This window comes from Acomys minous (genome assembly GCF_964271855.1).
Source record: "Acomys minous genome assembly, chromosome: 13".
Taxonomy (NCBI): Eukaryota; Metazoa; Chordata; class Mammalia; order Rodentia; family Muridae; genus Acomys; species Acomys minous.
This window is the reverse complement of record NC_140495.1, coordinates 20831246-20853315: the sequence shown is the minus strand read 5'-3', so window position 1 is coordinate 20853315 and position 22070 is coordinate 20831246. Positions and strand designations below refer to the sequence as shown.

The 22070-nt window shown below is 47.1% G+C and overlaps 2 protein-coding genes across 2 annotated transcripts in view; one reads left to right on the top strand and one right to left on the bottom strand.

Annotated features, from left to right (window-relative positions):
* EPHB1 (EPH receptor B1) overlaps nt 1-22070 on the bottom strand; it is a 441689-nt gene that overhangs the window by 275627 nt on the left and 143992 nt on the right. The window contains exon 3 of the mRNA XM_084752229.1: nt 6643-7324. Within this exon, the coding sequence (XP_084608355.1) occupies nt 6643-7324 (682 nt within the window). The remainder of the gene's footprint in view (nt 1-6642; nt 7325-22070) is intronic.
* Nucleotides 1721-21282, top strand: LOC311580582 (uncharacterized protein). The gene is made up of 5 exons (XM_084752230.1): nt 1721-1826; nt 2057-2143; nt 2464-2643; nt 15111-15263; nt 20796-21282. The coding sequence occupies exons 2-5, from the start codon at nt 2083-2085 to the stop codon at nt 20861-20863; spliced, it is 462 nt and encodes a 153-aa protein (XP_084608356.1). The 5' UTR covers nt 1721-1826; nt 2057-2082; the 3' UTR covers nt 20864-21282.

Here is a 22070-nt window from a genome sequence, read left to right as displayed (position 1 = left end):
ATTAAGAGGAGGGCCCTTAAAATGGTGATTAAATTATGAACCGCCTCCCCCCCCCCCCCAATCCTGTGAATAGGATTAAGGTAATCTTTAAAATGTCCTATCAGCATTAGGACAGCTCCTCCTGGTCCTCTCTGCCATGCAGGGCACAGTGGCCCTCCTCCCCAGAAGATGCAATCCTCACTGTAGAACTGAACCTGCCAAAGTCTTGGGCTTCCTTACCCCCAAAACTATAGGAAGTGAGTTTCAGCCCATTATAAAGCATCCTATCTGCTGTGGCATTCTGCGGTAGCAGCCCCAGCGGACTAGGATGCTTAGTGTGGCTGAGCTGGACCAGATACTCACATCAGGACTCCATCTTGTTCCCTCGCCTCCCCCCACCCTTTCTCTGACACAAAGCCTTGGACCAGGAAGATGGGTTACCCTCCAGAACCCATGTACTACTTAGATTGTTTGCAGAGGGTTTTTATGCTGTCTGGGGGTGGGGAGGGGAAGAGTCCAGCCAGATGAAGGCATTCCTCCCCGCCTCCCCAAACAAAAATTCTGGGCAGACACCAGTGTAGAATTGTGTAAGGACATCCAAGGACCACAAACAAAATCAAGGTCAATTGAGAGGCTCAATATTCCTGAAACATACGTTCTTAAGAATGGTTAACTTCAGCCTAGTCTAGTCTAGGAACCAGAGGCAGATGGTAGCGTCTCAAGATCTGAGTTCGAATCCCAGGACTGACAGCAATTGGCTAGTCCTCTCTGTGGACTTGGCCCATCCTTGCCACTCGGTTTCAGTTCGTAGGTTTTCATGAGCAGATGACAGTGCAGTCAACCTTCAGGCCCCTGCTGAACTCCCAGCCCAGAAATATGTCTAGTACTCACATCACAATACCTGGTTACTAAGTCATGAACAACCAGCCTTAAGGCAAAATACAGACTTGCTTCTAAGACAGCTCTCCCACCTGAAGGGTGTCATCACTCAGTGGCATGGGACCGCTCTGAGATAGGCATGACTATTTGGTCAACAGCAGTGGGGTGAGAGAAACAGAAGGTGAAGCACACAACCTAAGGGGATTTGGACCCTGACATCTGCATCCTTTGCTGCCTTTGGAGCCCAACATGTTGGAGGCTGTGCAGCAAAGTGGCATCCTTCCAGCTCCACTCACTGTTGTGCGTGGCGTCACGGTCCATTACATCCAGCCAATTACATATGACTCCTCTCTGGAGGGCACTGGGCAGGGCCACTGCAGGAAGCAGAGGAGGGCCCCGGGTGGTTTCTAAATGAAGTAGCCTGTTGGGAAATCCTATTATGAAGCTCATCTTACCAGGCTGTGGTGTTAATGACCTTGGCCTCCCTTGGCCCTGAGAAGAGCTGGTCTCCCCGAGGCTTGACGGGAGGCCATCTGGGCTGTGGACTTCCTCTCACCAGCTGATTGCTGGTGGGCCAGAGGGAGCAGTAGTGCCCCTCAGTGCCCTTGAGTGTGGCTGCCAATACAGCGGCCTGGACTCATGTGCACATACATGGCAACACAAATGTACACGAATGGACCCTGCCCCCACCCCCAGGCAGCCACCTCCTGCAGAACCTCAGCAGGAGCTGGCAGGGAGCCCAAAGCTGAGGCCAACAACCGTAATGGGAAGGGGAACAGGCCCTGGAAACCTCTTTTGAACTAAATTAGACACATTTTTCTCCACCTTCAAACCCTGCAGATATTTCATCTCAACTCCCCTAGGCTTGTAAAGTGCCTCATCTCAGCTGTTCAGGTTGACAAAGGCATCGAAACTGTTGAAAGGTTCAAAAATGTCCCTTGGGTTTCCACGCGTGATGAAATTTACATGTAGGCAGAAAATTACCAGAGCGGGGGGGGGGAGGGGGCGGGGGGGGGGGAAGGGGGAATGTCCCCACCTGGTTCGTGTGGTGGGGGTAAAGACGCAGCTACCCTAGGAAAGGAGACCCTTGGGGAGATGTCAGGCAAGTGTCTGATAGGGCTGCCTATCTGGGCTCATGCTGGCATAGGGAGGCTGGGAGACAGAGAGGCAGAGAACAGAGAAGTGCTCTGTTCTCCAGGACATTCAAAGGCCCTGTCAGCATCCATGGCTGGATTGGTGATGGCTGAAGTTGAGAGATCCCTGGAAAAGCTACACGATGTCTCAGGTACCGTCAGCCCTCAACACTACTTTCAACTCCTGAGAAGGAGATAGGAGTTCTAGAGGAGTAGCCCTGTCTGCTGCCACAAATAGTATTCTTGGGGGTTCCAGTTCCAAGTGGCTAGTGCTGGCCCTCTTTGAGAATGACTATTTTATTTTCTGTAACTTCTGGGCCATTAGCTTCCTGCCCTTTTCTTAACTACTCAGAACTTCTCTGGGGCTTCTGATCAGCTAGAACACCAAGTTGATTATCCTCTGGCCTATAGCTCCAGCTTCTAAGCCTAGAACCTTCCTCTGGGCACCACGGCTTACTACCTTCCACTGTAGGTCAAGGCACTTGGAACAGGCTGGAACACAGGCAGAAAGGAATGATAGGCTTGAAGCTCATGAGGCAGATCCTTCTGGAAGCTGTAGGACGTGTTTGCAATGTCAGCCCTTCAGAGAATACTCAAGTGTGGAACATAGCCCTCTCAGCTTGGACCAAGGGAAGCCATGGGTACCCAGAAGGTATGTTACAGCCTGATGCCATGACACAAAAGTAAGGAGGCTGCTCCTCGTAGGCCCTTAAGAAAGTTTGTCAGTCCCAGTCCTGTGCTTGGCTCCTTTTTGTCAACTTGACATAAACCTGGACTCACTTGAGAAGGCAGCATCGCTGTTGAGGAACTGCCTCCATCCGAATGGCCTGTAGGCAAGTCTGTAGGGGCATTTTCTCAATTAATGATTAACATGGGAGGGCTCAGCTCACTGGGGGATGTGCCACCCCTGACCTGGTGCTCTTGGGCTGCATAAGAAAGCAAGTTGAGCAAGTCATGGGGAGCAAGCAGGTAGGCAGCACTCCTCCATGGCCTCTGCTTCAGTTCTTGCCTCCAAGTGTCTGTCCTGTTTGAGTTCCTACCCTGACTTTCTTCACTGGTGGACTATAAGTTATAAGCTGACATGCAACCCCCCCACTCCCAGTTGCTTTTGGTCACGGCCTATTATCACAGCACCGGGAACCCTAATACATGGCCCACCATCTTCCCCTTAGGCTAACCTTAGCCAATATAGTATTATAAGGGCTTGCTCGGCAGCAGCTCGTGGCCTGCCTAGCACAGGAAGAGACAGACTGCATGGGGCCCACACAGAGACTTACTGTGCCACCCACTTTAGCATGAAGTGTGTGACACAAAGAGAGAAAGCTATGCTTTCTTAATCCCCTAAGCTGTGAGCACATGACCCAAGGTAGAATTAGACAAGCCATCTTCCAAATAAGTAATATTTCATATTGATTGACACTTGATGAGATCGGAGTTAGTCATCAACATGTCCTTGAGCTTCTGATGGGCCTGGCCTGTGTGTGTGTACAGAAAGGAAGAGTCAGAGGCAAGCCCTCAGCCACAGAGCCTTCTAGAACAGGGGTTCTCAACCTTCCTAATGTCTTGTTCCTTTAATATAGTCCCTCATGTTGTGATGACCCCACCCCAGGCATGAAATTATTTTTGTTGTTACTTCACAACTGCATTTTTGCAACTGTTATGAATTTCGATGTAAATATGTATTTTTTCCAATAGACTTATGCAATTCCTATGAAATGGTCGTTTGACCCCCCCCCCAGGCTGAAAGCCACTGCTCTAGAAAGTGTGTGAGCCCCAAGCTAACGCACAAATTCTACCACCCTGCTTCTGCCAGCTGCCTTCTTCTCATATTTTCTTTCTCTACAACCTGGAACAGCTCCAGGCCAGGGCTGCTCTTGGCTGACTGGGCTGCCTAATTGGTCTCCAGGTAGCTCTGCACAACCCAGTAACCGGGACCCAGGATTTTGACAGATTCATGCATGAGTTTAGCAGATGGAAAGTGATAGCAAGTGAATATGGTTCCTTGCCCATCCTAACTCCTTAAAAAAAAAAAGGTAACCAGAAAGCAGAAATGATACTGTTTCTACAGCCACTCTATAGATTATACATATGCAAAGTCTCAGATGCGAACACCCAGGTGGCGGGGGATTGGCACATGGCCAGGACCACACTGCTGTCTGTCCCCCACCCTCAGTGAGATTCAAAGTTATGTCAGGACAGAGGATCTGTTGGACATTCATTGCTTTTTACCTCTGCCATTCACCATTCTCCCTGATCCTGTTCTCATGAGTGCTGGGAGTTTGAGATGGCCACCCCAGAACTGTTATGAAGGACCCCAGAGCCTACCTGGCATCATAATATGCTTACATAGTATGGCTGGAGGTGTCCCCTTGAAAACATAGCACAAGGACCAACATCAGGCCTCTATAGACACTTCTTATCCAAAGGGTTCAGCATCCTTCTGAAAATCTCCCTCTACACAGGGGTTGGGTCCCCGTCAAATCCCCAGGCATCCCTCTGAATCCTGGACAGAGAGATTTGGTTCAGCCATCAGCATTATGATACCAGCAATTGAGGGGATGCAAATGTCGAGCTCCTGGGGCAGATGAAGGGTTTCTCTTCGGTCTCCGAGGCTTAGCCAGGCTGGGGAGCCAAAGAAACTATGCTGCTACCTGACTCGTCTCTGTACATTCTCAGAAATACCACCAGAATGCAGCTGCCTATGCAGTGAGGGTGCCCTGCTCTCCCCTCCCCACTTTCCTCCATCCTCCAATGAGTTTACAATAAGTGGTTACATGTAAAATCTAGCCATGTTCACAACAGTCAGAGATTAGTAACATCCAAGGAAGCCCATAAGGGCGGTCTGGGCCAGGCAGGAAAAATGAAAAGAAACAACTTGCATTTACATATTTGTCCCCATGGGCCTTCCCAGAACAACCATGAGAGGTGACTGACAAGCAGTGTGGACAGCAGAGCCCCCCAAAAGAGTAACGTTCCAATTAGTCCAAAGAAACGAGAGCCTGTTTCCCAGAGTCCCAATTAAATCAGAACCAATCAATGCTTGCTCCCATCCTTGCCATTCTGCTCAGGAAATAATGAGAAAAATGAGAGGGGCCCCAGCCAGTAACTTCGGTGTGGCAGCCCTTTGAAGGCAGAGAAATGCACCCCAGCATGGTTTGCAAGCCAGCCCAGTAGCTGCTGCACCTGCGCCTTTAAGACAGGCGGGTGTCCTGGTCCCCACTCAGACCCTGAAGAATGCCAAAGAGGATGCCCCACCCCCGCCCCCCAACCTGTGGGACACAGAGGAGCTCTGTGGGACCAGACCCGGACTGGTCCTAAAACTGTCTGCGTTGATTCATCACTGGATCTGGCGTGCTCTCCCCTCTGTTTCCATGCCATCCATCATGGGTCCCAGAACCAAGAAATCCAATAAAGACACAAAGGCACAGCTCTGTGTTCCCAGCAGGCCCCAGAAAGGCTGTGTGAAGGCCCCAGCCCAGGCAATTAGCTGAATCCATGGGATCGCGTGCTGGTGGGCTTTCAAAATCCCTTGCCAGGCCTTTCACAAGCAGGTGTTTGGGGAAAGAGGAAAGGGAACAGACAAGGGCTACCCTGGTGTTCAAGCAGTGCCAGGGGACAGCCTGGATGGTGCTTTCAGGAGGCCTGCGATGGAAAGGGAGCTAATTTTACTCTCAAACCTCAAAAAAGAGGGGGCAACCTTTAAGTTGCATTACAGTGAAAAATTATCATTTCCAGGCATTTTAAAAAACAATCCAAACTTCTGAAGCTCACAAGCAAGACTTAATAAAGGAGCACACCTTCATTTCCCTAGCCTGAGTCACCCTATATTCAGTTCCAGTGACTTAGACAAGACAGGCGATATAGGGCTTCCATTCACTCCCAGAGCAAACGGAAACCAGTTCCGCAGATTTATTACCACATATTAAACAAAGACAGTGCGGGGTTCGGCGATCTACTGTTGAGTGTGTGATAACCTTAAAACCTGCCATCTGCAAAGCTTGCTTTGGTCTGTCCCGCTCAGAAGCAGAGGTACCTCCAGGCATGGAACTTTCCTATCCCTGTCCCAGTAGCTTTATCTCCTTCCAGGACCTGGCATTGAGCCTCTGGAGAAAGACAGCCAAGCCAGAGGGCTTTGAGCTAATCAGCTACATGGCTTCAGTACCAAGTTCAATGCTGTGGGAGCTGGACTGAAATGAACTAAAATATTTTCCAAATTCGGTCACTTCTCAATTACCCTTGAGTGAACTGTCCATGACAACCCACATAACTCCATGACCCCCCCCCGCCGCCAGAGCTTGAGGCTGATGAAAGATGCATAGTGTGTGTGTGTGTGTGTGTATGTGTGTGTGTGTGTATGAGAGGGAAAAAAGAAAATCATATTCCAAAACTAAACATAAATAAGTGATTACTGAAGAATTTCCCACTGTTCAGAATTTCTCCCATCCCTTCTTCCACACATGCATACAGACAGTTGGTCACAACTGGAAAATCATAAGGCGTAGCATTGGGGACAGAGGTTCTTCTGAGATTTATTATAAGCCAGTAGGCTCTTTCTTTTCCTGAGTGGCCCAAAACTAGAAGTAGGCAAGTTATTAACTTGGATCTTCCCCAGTGGGGTGGAAAGCAGACACTCTAGGAGCCCCAGGCTTACCCTTGCAGGCCACGCTGTTCTCCGGCTCATAGCCAGGCTTACAGGTGCAGCGTCCAATGGGCACCATCCACTCTCCGTCTCCGTTGCAGTAGAGTTTTATGGGCACATCCACTTCTTCTGCATTAGGGATGCATGTGCCCCGAGCAATCACCAGAGATGTGCTCTCTGCTCCTGTCATGGTCTCTGGGAACACTGCAAAGTTTTGCACAATGCTGGGACACTTTTTGAAGAAGACACGGACAGAAAGGAGAGACATACAGGCTCCATAATCCTGGAAAGCGAGGTAAAAGCCATTCCTAGTAAGAGGCCCAAAGCTCCTGACTTCTGTGTTGACCTTCATCAACCTTCCCCCGAAATCCACCTGGGAGAAGCTCTCATCTGCAGCAATGGTGTCGACTTTGAGGTAGGGGGCTTCAGACCAGAAGGCTGACTTCTTGGTGGCAATGACTGAGTCAGTCTCATAGTAGTACAAGTTGAAGGTCTCCTTACAGGAGCCTGGAACATTTGGGAGGCTGCTGCAGTCCCTCACAGTGAAGCGCATCTCTGTATAGATGCGATGGGCACCCCGTCTGTTGATAAAGGTGGTGAGCAGCCAGTTGTTCTGGTTGGGCTCGAAGACGTTGCACACTTGGTAAGTACGGATGGTGTTCAGGTTTTCATCATAGCCACTGACTTCTTCCCACTGTTCCGAGGAGGCCACGGGTACACACATGCAAAATCAGAAAGGAGAGAGTGATGAGACAAAAAGAGGCAATGCAGAAGAGAATCCCAGAGCTTTGGAAGGGCTTTAAGAGCTCACCAGCCCCACTGCTCCACTTAACAAATGGGCTCACATACCCATTCGTTAAAAGAATCCCTGATATTTGGAGTCGTAGCCATGACTGCCATCCGCCGAATACAACAGATTTAATTATGGAAAGCATTCCCTCAGCAAACTTGGATATCTCATGCTATGGCCATCCTTTATTGTGCCTCACTGGTGGCAGGCATCACACATTTCACTGCCAACAGCCTCTGCTCTGCGAATTGGAGATCCAGTTCTAAGAGGACTCCACAGTGGACATCCCCATCTGTGAGCCTAACATCTCTATTGTGGCAAACCTCCTTTATATAACTCTATAAAGCCTGGGAAGAGAGATGTTTTGTTGTTGCTGTTGCTTATTTTTATTCTCTCAATAAACTTAGATTCTCAGGACTTTTTGTTTTTGAACAGCAATCTCTTTGAAAGAGCCAGACTGTAAAACTGTACGGAGGCCGCTAAGAGATACTCTTACTGGAGTAAACTCAGCCCTGTTGTACCAACCGAGGACAACGCATGCAGTAAACCTAGACCCCTTGTTCAGATCTAGCCAATGGGCAGCTCATTCTCCACAACTGTGGGGAAAGCAAGGACTGCCTCAGACATGAACTCTAGTGCCCCCCCCCCCGTTTGATCACTTCCCCTTGGTGGGGAGGCCCAGAGGGCACACAGAGGAAGGGGAAGTTGGCCATCTGGATGAGACCTGATAGGCTGTGGTCATATGGTGGGAGAGGGGAGGCCCCTTCTGTTCGAGGTCTAGGGGAGAGGGATAGGAGAGAAGAGGGAAGGGGTGGGAACAGGAAGATACGAATAAGGGGATAACATTTGGGATATAATCTGAATAAATTATAATATTTTTTTTTAAATCAAGCTGAGGTGTGATGGAGGAGCAATGTGGGAAGATAGTACGTAGAAAGGAAGGACCATTGCTAACTCTGGGAGAGACACCCATGATTCGTATTGTAAAAGAGAACTCATATTTCACAATCTTCGTGTATCAGAGGAAGAGTAGGGAAAAGCACATTTATATCACATTCTTTAAGAGTCCCACAATTCAGTTCAGTCATCTCCGGTTCTTGGCTAATAAGACATCGTGAAATTCCTCCATGGTTATAAGAGAAAAGAAGAAGAAGAAGGTATTTGCAGCGGGGAGGATAGTGCTAGAGGGTAACTTCTGCAAGAAGTAAGGGGAGGAAGGAAGTTGATTAGTGAAGGAGCTTTTCCTCCTTAGGCTACAAAATAAGACACACAGTATCAAGGGTAGAGGGGATAACATGAGGATGTCTGGAGCACTGACCTCTACATTCAGGCTTGCTGGGCTCTCTCGGCCCTGTCAGAGTACCAATTCCTGCCTGAGGCAGAATCTCTGGTGAGATCCTTACAGGAACCCTTGGAGGCCAAAGGCCCATCTGGATTTTCTGCCAAAATAAAGTCTCAGCCCTTCCATAAAGCAACAAACACCCCACCTGTTATCCTGTTCTTTGATTTGTACCATCCCCACTCTCTATCACTCTGGCTATGCCCCCACCTCCTCTCTCTCTCTCTCTCTCTCTCTCTCTCTCTCTCTCTCTCTCTCTCTCTCTCTCTCCGCCCCCGCCCCCCCATCCTGTCTGTCTGTCTGTCCCTCTCCTGGCATACGCTGATCTTAAACTTGCCATGTCACCCTCTTGCTGCTACCCTCCCCAAAGGCATTACAGGCAACTGCTACCACAGCTGTTTATGTGGTGGTAGAAATTGACCTCTGGACTTTGTGCATGTTGGGCAAGCGCTCTGCTAACTGAGCTACATCCCCAGCTCCTTGTAACCACTCTTGTGGTCCCCAGAACCTCTTCTTTTTTCATAATTAAAACTTTCAGGTTTACTTTTTAAAATTTTAATTTATTCACATTATATCCTGATTGTAGCCCCCCTCCCTGTCTCCTCCTGATCCCACTCTCCTTCCTTCATCTCTCCTCCCTTAGCCCTCAGAAAGGGGGAGATCTCCCCGCTATCATCTGACCCCAGCCTATCAAGTCTCATCTGGACTGCCTGCATCCTCTTTCTCTGTGACCTGGCAAGGCCGCCCTATCAGGGGGAAATGATCAACCAGTAGGTCCCAGAGTCCATGTCAGAGGCAGCCTCTACTCCCCATATTATGGGACCCACAAGGAGACTGTACCGCCTATTGACTACATCTGAGCAGAGGGTCTAGGTCCACACCATGAATGGTCCTTGGTTGGTGCATCAGTCTCTGCAGCATACCCTTCCCCAGGCCCCTCACCCGCCGCATGCAGATTTGTTGGCTCCACTGGTTTCCTTGTGGAGCTCCTGTCCCCTCCAGGTCCTTCTATCTCCCAACCCAGAACCTCTTCTTGCACAACTTGTAATATCAAGATTTCAACCACATTGCCAAAGTTGCAAGTAACTTCCACCCCCCACGCTCCAGCCTTATGCTGTGCATTTGACCTAGGGTGCTGTTCTTGTCTTTTGTTTTTGTTTGGTTTAGTTTGGTTTGGTTTAGTTTTGTTTGGTTTGGTTTGGTTTGGTTTTTAGAGACAGGGTTTCTCTGTGTAGCCTTGGCTGTCCTGGACTCACTTTGTAGACCGGGCTGGCCTCGAACTCACAGCGATCCACTTGCCTCTGCCTCCCGAGTGCTAGGATTAAAGGCGTGCGCCACCACGCCTGGCTGCCATTCTTGTCTTTATTGGAGTAACTTCAACTCTCAAAAACCTCCCAGCTTCCAGCTCACACTCCCCAGGCTGGACATCAGGCCTCATCCTGCCACTTGTTCTATCTTTTCTCCATCCCACCCCACCAGTGGTTGATGGAGCCCTACAGAAAGAACCACAGCACATAGGGGCCATTCAGCATCTGGAAACAGCACCCGAACAGATATTGTGTACACATGAGGATATGCCTGTTCCTATGGGCAGTGGCAGGGCCACCAGCTGAGCAAAAGCTCTGCTCCATAGCTCATATGGAGTGTTAATCCACGCTGTCAGATCTCACCTGGGCTATGCTTAATTTCTTATCCATCTCTGGATGTGGAGGGGCCACTCCCACACCCCCCCACCCTGCCCCTTCTTAAAGACTGTGTTATGATCTATTTAAATGTGTTTGTGGAAGTTTTGTTCTGCTTGACTGGGTTTTGGAAACCAGAAAGCAAATAGATGAGGGAGAAGTGGCTGACAGCATTTCCGATGGCTTTCAGGCCTCCTTCCCTTCCCAGCACCATTCTGGAACATTATCCCTGCCGTCCTGACATGAGTCTGGAAGGAGAGGCGGCTTTCCTTTAGTGTTCCGCAATTGTTTAAACCCAGCAGGTCTCAGGATCCATTGTTCTAGAGGAGTCTCTGCATAAAGGCGGGGCCTGCTTGGTTGATGCCCAGGTGAAGAAGCATGGTGACCCCATTCAGGGCAGAGGTCTGCTCTCGGCACCCCACACGAATTCAGCTCCTCCTGGGTCACCTGAGAGCCAAGGCCATTCCCACGGACCATCCTGACATAAACAGAAGGAGGATTTCACTCCACGGAGCTGGGATACTGGAGAACATCCATCTTCGAAAATGACACTGATTAGCGCGGTAAAGACCCAGCAGAGGTAATCGTTTCAGACATTAACCTCTCTGGGCCTCAGTTTCCTCATCTGTAAAATGAGGAATCATACTGGGTGACCTCGAGTTGTAAAATTCTACAGATCTAATTGATTCCCTGACAGCTCCTAAGGGAGCGATCAAATCAAATTAGAGGGAATAGAGCTGTATATTCAAAAGGAAAGAGTAGAAAGAAATGGAGAGAAAGGAAAATAGCTCCCTATGGTTTTGGTGGGGGGGCGGGAAGGAGACTACAACTACAGAGCCACGCATTAATTTCTCTCCTGTTTCCATTCTTCTCCTGTCAGCTGGTGCTGTGGGGGTGGGGAAAGGAAGAGAGAAGACAAGGCTAGAGGAAAGACAAACGCATTCCATTCCGGGGTAAGTAGCAATTATGATGGGGAGGGCCTGAAAGAAGGAGAAGATTTTGGTTCATGAGACAGACTAGGATGGGCTGGAATTCCCAGCAGGGAGGGACAAACATTGTTATTTGTTGATGATACGCGGCATCAGTCTCCTTGCTTTATTGCAAAACCTCACTCATTCATCAGTGGAAAGTGTTTTCTAAACGCCAGCTTTATGCCAGGCATCCCATTAGCCACCGGGGATACCTCAATGAGAAGCTTAGGACCGAGAAACAGGAACAGAAATTAGTACACTACCAAAATAACTAAATAACTACAATTGTGCTAATTAATGGGAGGTTATGAGGTGCCAAGAAAGGGGGTGTTGGGAAATACAGGAAAGTCTCTCAAAAGAGTCTCTAAGTGGGTAGGGTGGATAGAGAGGAGTTGGCCTGGCAGAAATGGGCAGAGCATCTGTGCCCTGAAGGCACACAGAGAGAGCCCTGAGGTAGGAAAAAAGCCAGCTGGTGTCATTCAGGGATAAAGTCCGTGTGGCAAAAAGTCTTACAAAGCTGGAAATAGTGGGGGTGGTGGGGATAAAGCTGGGGGAAGGCAGGACATGATGAGAGTGTTGGGTCTCAGCCCGAGTGCAGAAAACACAGATGCATTCTAGAGAAGGAACACACAGGTGACCAAAGCTCAGTGCTTAGAAGATATTTCAAAGTAGGAAATAGGCTGGCAGGAGGCGTAAGTGCACGGGAGGAACAATTGGAGATCACTGACTTCCAGGTACGAAAGACAAAGACGATGGGATGGAGGAGGAGACGTGTGGAGACGGGAGAGGTATTTTGAGGGAGACTCTCACTGACAGTGAATAGACCAGATCCAAGGGTCCATGTGCCCCCATGAACATCTTTTCACACTATTTTTGAGCATCACAGATCTTTAGAAATGCTGGTTTTCCTTTCTTTGCCTTCCCTTTAAAAAGCCTGAAGTTTCTATGGACCTTGGATAGTCTGCCAGAAGAGATGCTCAATTTCCTCTGCAGGACTAAGATTTGTTACCATGAACCTATACTGCCCAAGGGTGGATTTCCAAAACTTCTCTGCTCATGGCCACTTCCCAGCCTCCGCTTCTGAGCCCTTCCTGTGGCTTTTTCTGTTTTTCTTTCCTCCAACTAAACAGCAGCAAAGGACGATGGGTGGCTTACCAGATTGGCAAGACATTAAAGAGATGCAGTGCCAAGTCTTGGTAAGGAAGTGGCTGTGAAGATACCAGGAAATGAAAACTGATAACATCTTTTTAAAAATTTGATGCAATTGCTTCTTTCAACACTGAGAATGTTAACCAGCTCAAATCAGTGGGAAGAGGGTAATTCAAAATTTTGGGTAACTGGGTAACTATCTAGAAAAATCTAGCTCACCCATCCTCCACCCATTAACTCCAGAACAATTTCCCAATAAATCTGAGTTAAACATTAGGAACAAAACCATAAAAATAACAAAAGAGACCACAGGAATAATTTGTCTACACTAATAACACAAAACAAGAGGCCAGACAAATTCAACTTCATCAATTTTCTTCACTTTTTAAATGGATATGATGGAAGCCATTATATTCAAAGAGAAAAGAAATAGATAAAACTTGATGAAGAAAACCCTCATAACTATTTATGATGTATCGTTAGTAACATATTAATCCCCCGAATACATAGAAAGCTTATATATCATTAATAAAATAGGCATGCAGGCAAAGAATATCAACAAACAGCTCACCGAAATGCAGACATACCTTTCAGTCATATGACAGGATATGGCATGTCAGCATTACAAGAATGGTCTAGGTCATGTGTTTTATGTTTTGTGGGTCTGAGTTAACGAATAAAAGCTTGAAGGTACCACATTTGCAAGGATACTGGAGATAAAAGTGATGATGCACAGGCAGGAGAGATGGCTCAAGAGATAAGAGTTCTTACTACTCCTGCAGATAATCAGGATTCAATTGCCAGAACCAACATAACAGCATACAAAGCATCCTTAACTCCAGTTCTAGAAGATCTGATGCCCTCTTCTGGCCTCCTTGTGCACTGGTATACATGTGGTGCACATACATACATGCAGGCAAACACATAAACTAAAAATAAATCTTTAAGGAAAAATATTCTGGATGGAGGGCAAATTGGTATTATTTCAAAAATCTTGCTTTTACTTATCAAAAAATCACAGCCACTCACACCTTAGACTCTGCAGTTCTACCTGGAGGATCATTCCTCAGGCAGATTTTCACGTATAAAATCAGATATGTACATAGTTATTCACTCAAGCCATTATCACCCTCAGAGGTAGACATCCCATTGAGGGTCATATTCAGTAAGCCGTCCCAGGATCTACTGACAGGGAGCTCAGGAAGATTTGCACAGCCATGATGGAATGAAGAGCCATTCACTGAGATTGAATTGCTCACCAACCATTATTATAAATCCTACTTGTGGAGTATGCTTCCTATTTCACTGCATGTCAACCTCTCTATACCCATCCCTCTCCACACCTCTCTTCTTGGATCTCTCAATTTAATTCTTTAATGTGACTGAAGACTTTGTTAACATCCATTAAGTGGAAAATGCATAAAAAAAAAAAGTCTGATGCAATCGAATATTGTTTGGAACAGAAAAGGACTAAATTGCTGATACATATTAAAACAGGAGTGAATCTCAAAAACATTATGTCAAATAAAGGAAGATATATGCCTCAAAAGGCCACATTTTATATGATTCTATGCACATGATATAGTCAGAAAAACCAACCAAACAAACAGAAAAGTATTTTTTGACTGGGCCTGGGGCGTCAGCTGGGGAATGCCTGCAAATGAGCACTGAGAATCTTCTTTTCTGGGTTGACAGGAATGTTCTGAGATGGGAGTATGAGGATCACAAACTTTGAAAATTTACTGAAGTAATTTCGTTATATGCCTAAAATGAGTGCGTCTATAGGATATGACTAAATACATCATTATAGTAAAAACAAACTTGATTCTCTTGTGCAATTGATACCTCAACTCTCCAACAATGCAGACTTGGCCTGTGTCATTGACAAATACCACGCCCTCAGCAGCCCATGCCTCTATTCACGCTCTCCCCCGTACCCAGAATTCTCACTCCTTTATCCTTCCGTACTCCAGCGTCTTAAACAGTGGGTCACATGCATGTACTCCTCTCTCTCTCTCTCTCTCTCTCTCTCTCTCTCTCTCTCTCTCTCACACACACACACACACACACACACACACACACACACACACAAATTAGCAATAGTTAAGGATGAAAGATTAACACAAAATCAACATGTAGTGAATCCAAAATGTCTCTGGCAGTGCTCAACATACTGTAGCGCACAGCTTCTCAGCTGCTTTGATTCTGTACACACAATATGCACCCTTCACTCTGCACATGTCACACAAAGCACGGCCAACAAACTCACACACCTCGGCTCCGCTTTCAGCCAATCATATGCTCCAAACAGTGCTTTTTACTGCACGTGAGGGTGTTCAGGGCTGTATTAATTAAGCTATGATGGTTTAATTACAGAAAACAAAGACTTAATATTTTCCTACCATCGCTCCTCAGCATGCATCAAGTCAGTACGTCTTTGAGTTCTACTGGGTTAGGATGTTTAATTGTTAAAACTGCTATTTGAGTTGCTGACTTGCGTCTCATTTTTTTTCTTTTTTTTCTTTTTCTTTTTTTTTTCTTTTTTCCAGGGGAGAGCACGAATGCAGTCCCCCACTACCACAAATTATGCAGTCGAGTTTCCCAAGTTTGGGGAAATCGCAGGGGTCAGCACATCTGGAGTGCAATGGATAAGCCTCGCCCTGAGAAAACCACCTTCGTGATCATGGTATCTCCCCTGCCAGGTAAGTATTTGAGTCTCATTTTTAAAAATAAAATCATTACATGAAGTTGGGCTTGTGACTGGGGCAGAATTTCCTGTAACTTCTGAAATGGCCCTAAACGTACTTCTGCAATTTAGTACTCTGGATTTAAGTGAATCAGTGTTCTCAGCATTGATGTAAATCATAAAGGTGAACTATTGATAACCTTGAAATATTGAAGATGCCACGTGTCCTGCACTATCAGTTAACTCTTCATTTATAAAATATGCAAGTATACCCATCTCATGAGTATGCAAACTTTTGTTTGTCTTTAATAAATGCTAAGAATATATAAATGACAAAGAGTTGTTTTAAAATAAATTTCCTTGTGATTCTCTATCAGTAGGTTTGGCTTGCAAGCCTAAAATATTGGCCTATGTACCTAGGATCGCATAAACTTTTCTGGGCCAAATGGTGTTGTAAGCAGAAGAAGTCTAAGAATCCATAATCTAAACCAAGTACCAAATATTCCTTCAGTCTATCTTGTTTCTGTGTGAACAAGTGATGCTAAAATGGAGGCAAAGGCAGCATCTGGAGAGGCTACAGGTAACCAAGGACACATCCCTGTCACTGGGATTAGAGACCTGGGGAGTACCTAAAAGTATTTCAAAGACAGGGTGAGACTCTTGGCTTCCAGATCTTATCCTAAAATGAGATTTTTCCACCCTGGAGGCCAGTCAGAGGGTCATCAGGCCAACCATGTCCACAAATTCCAAGCACAACTGGCCACTCTTACAGAATGCTACTGCTCCTATCTGGCCTCTTTCTTGCATTCCCAAAGCTACTGTCCTAGGGCTGGTGCTTGTTTCTGTTTGGTTTTGTTGTTATCATCGCTATTGTTGTTGTTATCTTGTCAGAAAACAATGGCAACAGATAAAGCAAGAGATGCCAAGGGCCCAAGCCAAGAGCACTTCCTCTCACACTCAGGCCCAGAAGCCATGCCCACTTCTTGGTATTGTTGATGAGGTTCTGACAGACCCTAATGCCTTCACCTATTCTGCCTTCTTGGCAACCATCTGATCTCCTCTACTATACAAAGCTAAAGGATGGCAGATGTGGCTGGATACCATTCAAGAGGGCCAAGATCTGTAGCAAGTGGACAGGCTGAGGACATTCTGTAACAGTTGTATGTAAGTCAGGTGGCAGATGCATGGCAGGACTGCCTTTTCTACAGTCCCTCCTTCAAGGAGTCCCAGCCCCCTCCCCCCCCCTTCCTCCATGATGATGTCCCCAGCTTACACCTGCATGGTGATTGGTTTTCAGAATGCCTCACACAGGGATGAGTTTATCCCGCACAATTTAACATTTGATAATACACTCTTTTCCAACTGCTCTTTAATTGCTTTGCGTATGTGACTTTGGTTTCTGCTATTGAGCTGTGAGCTCCCTGAGGACAGGGAATTATGTTTTGACCGATTTATTAGTTCACTTCCAAAAGCAACAACATCACTCTATGCATGGAGCTTTGCACCACTGGTGCCATGCAACGGTGTTCTATCCGGGAATCTCTAGGATACTCACCTCATTTTGTATCTTGATGACCTTCCTCATGCAAGGATTCAGTTGCCATGGAGTACATCACCAGTTTTACAGCTCCCTAGTGCTCAGGCTTGTACAGTGAGCAGGCTGCCTGCTGGACATTGCCTGAAGATACCTGGAACTCACCTTGTTCTCCGTAGCACCGAGTCCACACGGTGTCCAATTCTATATGCCTAGGAAGAACTCTGTGCCCTTCTTTCTCCATTGCTGTAATTTCTGCTTATCAGAGGGAATTAACTACCAAATCTTTCCTCTATCCTCTCCTTTGTGACGCCTCTATCCAGTGTTCTTTTCCTTTCACCTTTCTGCCATTGATTCTTCCCTCCCCTCCCAATGACTCTCCCAGTTACTCTTTTAACTTCCCTACTCCTATGGATTTTCAAAACATAAATCCATCTCCTCTATGGTCATACCTATAAAGGGTTTGAATAGTGTTGAGTGCCTCACTGTACTCCTAGTGCCCAGTCCTCCAAACATACTAGAGTTCATGGTACCAGAAGGTGCCACGAAAGCTACCAAAGAAAGGAGGCAATCAATAATCCTACACAGGTATAAATCCTATGGATCACAACAATGGCCAGCATGCATAAAAGACCTCAGGGTTCAGTAGCAGCATCCATACCTTGGCAGTAACCAACAGCTTTCTAATTGAATTTAAGGCCCTGCTCAGCAAGAGAGAACCATTCCTGGCACTGGAAACCTAGTCAACTACCCAGGGCAAATGAAGTCATAGAGCTTGGAGGACAGCCTACCACTACCACTTTCCAAAACCAGAATAAGCCCTAACTACACTCTAAATATTTATCTTTACACCCACAGATAAATGTAGTCCCCACCCCTCATTAAGAAAACTTCTTTTATAACAGAGGGAGACCATTAGAGGAAATCACAATCAATCAGAATGTGGAATTGTAGAGCCTGGTCCCAACTGGCATATTTACAACATTACTCCAGCACCCAAAACTCGGTGATCACCATGGAAGAGGAGGCGGATAGACTGTACGGGCCAGGAGAACAGGAAGCTTGTTTGGATCCTGTGTCCCTGAGAAATGTCAGACATTATACCGTTAAGTCTCACCAACATGTTTGCCTAAACGGGACTTGAACAAGGAAGACACCAATAGTCACACTAATGTAGAAGTGGGGAAGCTCATAAAGCCTCAAGCCTAGATGAAGAACTAGAGTCAACTATGGAGTAATCAGGGCAGGAGGAATAGTCTTCCCCCATGGAAGAGCACAGCAGTTGGTTATCTAATACCAAATAGCTATTAGATAACCAACTGCACATGTACATCCAAGGAGCATTACATGGACTGAGCAGGTCAACAGCTAAGAAAAGAGGGCATGAATTTGAAAGAGAGCACAGGAGAGTTCAGAGGGGGGAAAATGATGTAATCCTTTTATGACCTCAAACAACAAAAGAATTATTTTAAAAGATGCTGGAAGACAGAGGCAACAAATGAAGTCCTAGTGTGTTCTGCCTCCCTGACCAGTGATCCCTCACTGGGAAGTACTACAACGCCATGCTAAATAAGGAGAACCAGTCCACCTTGCACTTCACACAGGCCAGTAACATCCTTTCAAAGGGCACTATTATTGATGCAAATAGCTCATCTGTCCTTGAGATAAGCATAATAAAGAAAACAATGACATCCATTAGAAAATACTTGCTCAGGCTTTCAGACTATGACTTTGATGAATGGGAATGACACCTTTTGTTGCCTGCAAGCTCTGGGTTTGCTTCACCTGCTTACTGGAACTCAGAGCTGGAAGGGCTCCCAGGTGTCTTCAGACATTGAACAGTGAACATTGACTATTTGCTGTTAGGCTGATTGTGAGACTCTCCTCTGTCTCTATCTCTGTCTCTGTCTCTGTCTCTGTCTCTGTCTCTGTCTCTGTCTCTCTGTCTCTCTCTGTCTCTCTCTGTCTCTCTCTGTCTCTCTCTTTCTCTCTGTCTCTCTCTCTCTGTCTTTCTCTCTGTCTCTCTCTGTGTGTCTCTCTGTCTCTGTCTGTCTGTCTGTCTGTCTGTCTGTCTGTCTGTCTCTCTCTCTCTCTCTCTCTCTCTCTGGGGGGGGGGGTACGTGCAAAACGACACCAAAGCTCATATATGCGTATGAACCTCTCCCCTTTCAAGCCCACTGCCACAAGCTCTTCCCACCATTTCATCTACATTTCCTTCTAGAATGGGCTCTCAACATTGACACATTCTTTATCCTGCAAGGGTATCTCTGGGTTAGAAGCATGCAAAGGTCATTCGTAGTCAGTTTTGATAAATGAGAATAATGGCCCAGACTAAGGAGTAGTATTTACTGGTCAAAGATAAAGAGTCCAATGAAATGAAGAAATGTGGCCCATTCCCACTCTGACTCTGAAGACAGGCCGGCATGAGGCATTCTAGAAGGATGTGATACCCTTTCCCTAGAGTATTAGAATGCCCTCCCTCACTCCCAGAATCCTTACCAACCACCAGGATGCCACAACCTAGCAACCTCCACAAGCCATGGTTAGAAGGCTTGCTGGGGAGGCTCGCCTCCTCTGAACACTTTTACTTAAGCTAGGACAGAAACCATTGAAATTTGGGCTGTGGAGATGTCTCAGTTATCCAAGTGCTTGCTGCATAGCCCGAGTTTGGATCCCCAGCACTCATTTCAAAAAGCCAGATATGCCTGTATGCACCTGTTACCCAGTCCTAGGGAAACAGAGCCAGGCTGATTTCCCTGGAGCTCACTGGCCATCCAGTCTAGCTGAACTGATGAGTCCCCAGGTTCAGTGAGAGAGCCTGCATTGGGCACTGGCTTCCACACACCTACACACACATACATGAACACCTATATGCATACACATATATTCACATTACTCATACAGGCCCACACATGCACAATTGTTAAAAATCAGCTTTTCTGCCTCTGTCAGCCTTGACAAGATCCCAGCTATTCAAACCTGTACTGTGCCCAACTAAATGAACTCCCGTTTCTTAACTCAAGAATGGGGGAAAAAAAAACCCTAAAGAACCCATCCATTCCCCAAACAGTGTTTGAGGTATTGGTGACACACAAGAAAACAGACAAATTCTCAGTCCCTGTGAACCTTATATTGTAACACAGTGAACCAGAGAGCACACAAATAAGACAAAGATGAAGGCGGCTGCATCGCTACTTCTCAATTGAAACCCTTCCCCTAGAGGGATGGGAGAGGCTTATAAGACCCAGGATGCTAAGATGAGAACTCAGGAAAGTTACAGGACTCCTGAGGCCCCTTCCCAGTGTTACATAAGCAGTAGCGAACTGCTGGGGGACAGGAGACTCTTGGGTGGCATTTGCCTGCGAGCGATATAGCGCTCCAGAGGTATAGCTTGGGTGAGTCACCATCACGCATGGCGACAGGGGCTTTTAACGATGCAGCTGTTATAGAATCACACCCTCTCCTGTAATTCTGTATTCATTTTCTTATAAGTAACCTCAGTAAATTTATTAATTCACCAAGCTAGAACTGACTGGGTGAAATTGTTCTGGGAGGCTGTTATTGGTGTCCTACCTGGGGTGAATAAATGTTTTTCCTTTTGAATCTTTCTGTGGGAAGTTATGCAACAAAGTCACGTAGAGTTCCGTGCTGTTAAGAATGTGTGGGGAGATAAGCAGTGGCAGCCGGTGAGTGAGGTGGCTGGGAAGAGCTTCTGAAATTTCAATGATACCTACCAGCCAGGCTGGGGCCAGGGGCGTGGCCGGGGGCGTGGCCGGGGAGGGGCCATTCCAGACACAAGAACGAATCTCCAGAGTGAGTAGCCTGGTACAAGCCAGGAAAGCCAGGATACCAGTGTGGCTATAAGGACACAGAGTCCAGGAAGACCGGAAGGAGGCTGGGAGGTAGCCAGGGGCAAGAGGCCTTCTCACCTGTGCTTAGCCATATAGTTTTGTGACCACAGACAACTTTCCGAGTTTCAGTTTCTTCACCTGCAAAATACTGTTTTCCTTGCAGGGTGTGGAGAGGCCTCAGAGGTCATGGAAGTAACTCTTGTAGAGTCTTCAGCAACTACCACTTACTGACGACCAGCAATTACAGTTAGCAGGGCCATGGCCATCATTACTGTGTTGACCTTAACACCTGCCTCTAGCTGAGTCAACGGGGTGTGGAAGCCATCTTGATCCCAGATAAGTTTTCCTACCCTGTGCTCAGCAGAATGCAAGGACTAAAGGTCCAACCCTCTCTCTGTACAGACCCAAGGAGACAGGCAGCAGCCCGTCTCTCCACTGACAATTTCCCAGGCTTCCTCTGAGCCTACTTCAGTGCAGGCCATCTTCTTTCAATCAGGCTTTCAGTGGGTCCCTGTCCTCACCAGCTTGGATCACAGGAGACGAAAACGGACACAGCTCAGAGGCTCTGGGTCTACACAAGCAGCCTGTAATTGGGCATCACCTGCTGTTAGGGGAAGCTGCTTTGTCACTAGAAATCGTTGCCACTGTGCCCAGTGGGACAATAATGGAAATGTGATGGCCTTGTCCAATCAGGGGAGAAGGCTGTCTCTCTGAACATGCCTCCAGCACTATCCAACTTCATCAAGCACAGAGGAGCCCACAGAGCCATTAGGACAGCGTATGGGCCACAGCCACCACCATCCAGCTTCTCGCCAATCAGCGTGGACTCCAAGAAAGAAGCTCCAGAGTAGACACTAGGTTAAGCCCCAAAGAGCTAGGAGATTAGACAAGCTAGAGGGCTAATGAAAATGTAAAATGTGGTCCTTGGGGCGTCAAGTCCTACATGCCCAGAGGGACTTATCACTTAGCACACCAACCAACCAAGGCAACATTCCTCCAATGGCTCCCCTGAGGGCCCGAGCGCTCCAGCTCACCTCCCAACATGCTTAATTTACCTCCCAGATGTGCTGGGCTGGGAATGATATGAGCAGCCCCCTCACATCACCACAGTCCATGCAGTATGCTGAAAGGGAGGCTGGCTCACAGAACAGTGTTTCTTTACGGCCAACATCTTGAAAGAACTTGATGTTGCCTGTTGGGTGGCACAAGACGGAACTCTTTGAACCCTGGAGCCATAGCATGGAAACACTCTTTGGAGTGCATAAAAGCAAAGGAGTGAGGGGACAGAATTAGAATACAGAGACTGTGTACAAAATGATACCCTGCTGCAGCCTCTAAAAACAACAAGATCCATTTGAAACGGCCGCCCCGCCTCCGTTCACAGCTGCCTCTGCCTCTGCCTCTGTCTCCTCACGCCCTCTCTAATAACATTTAATGC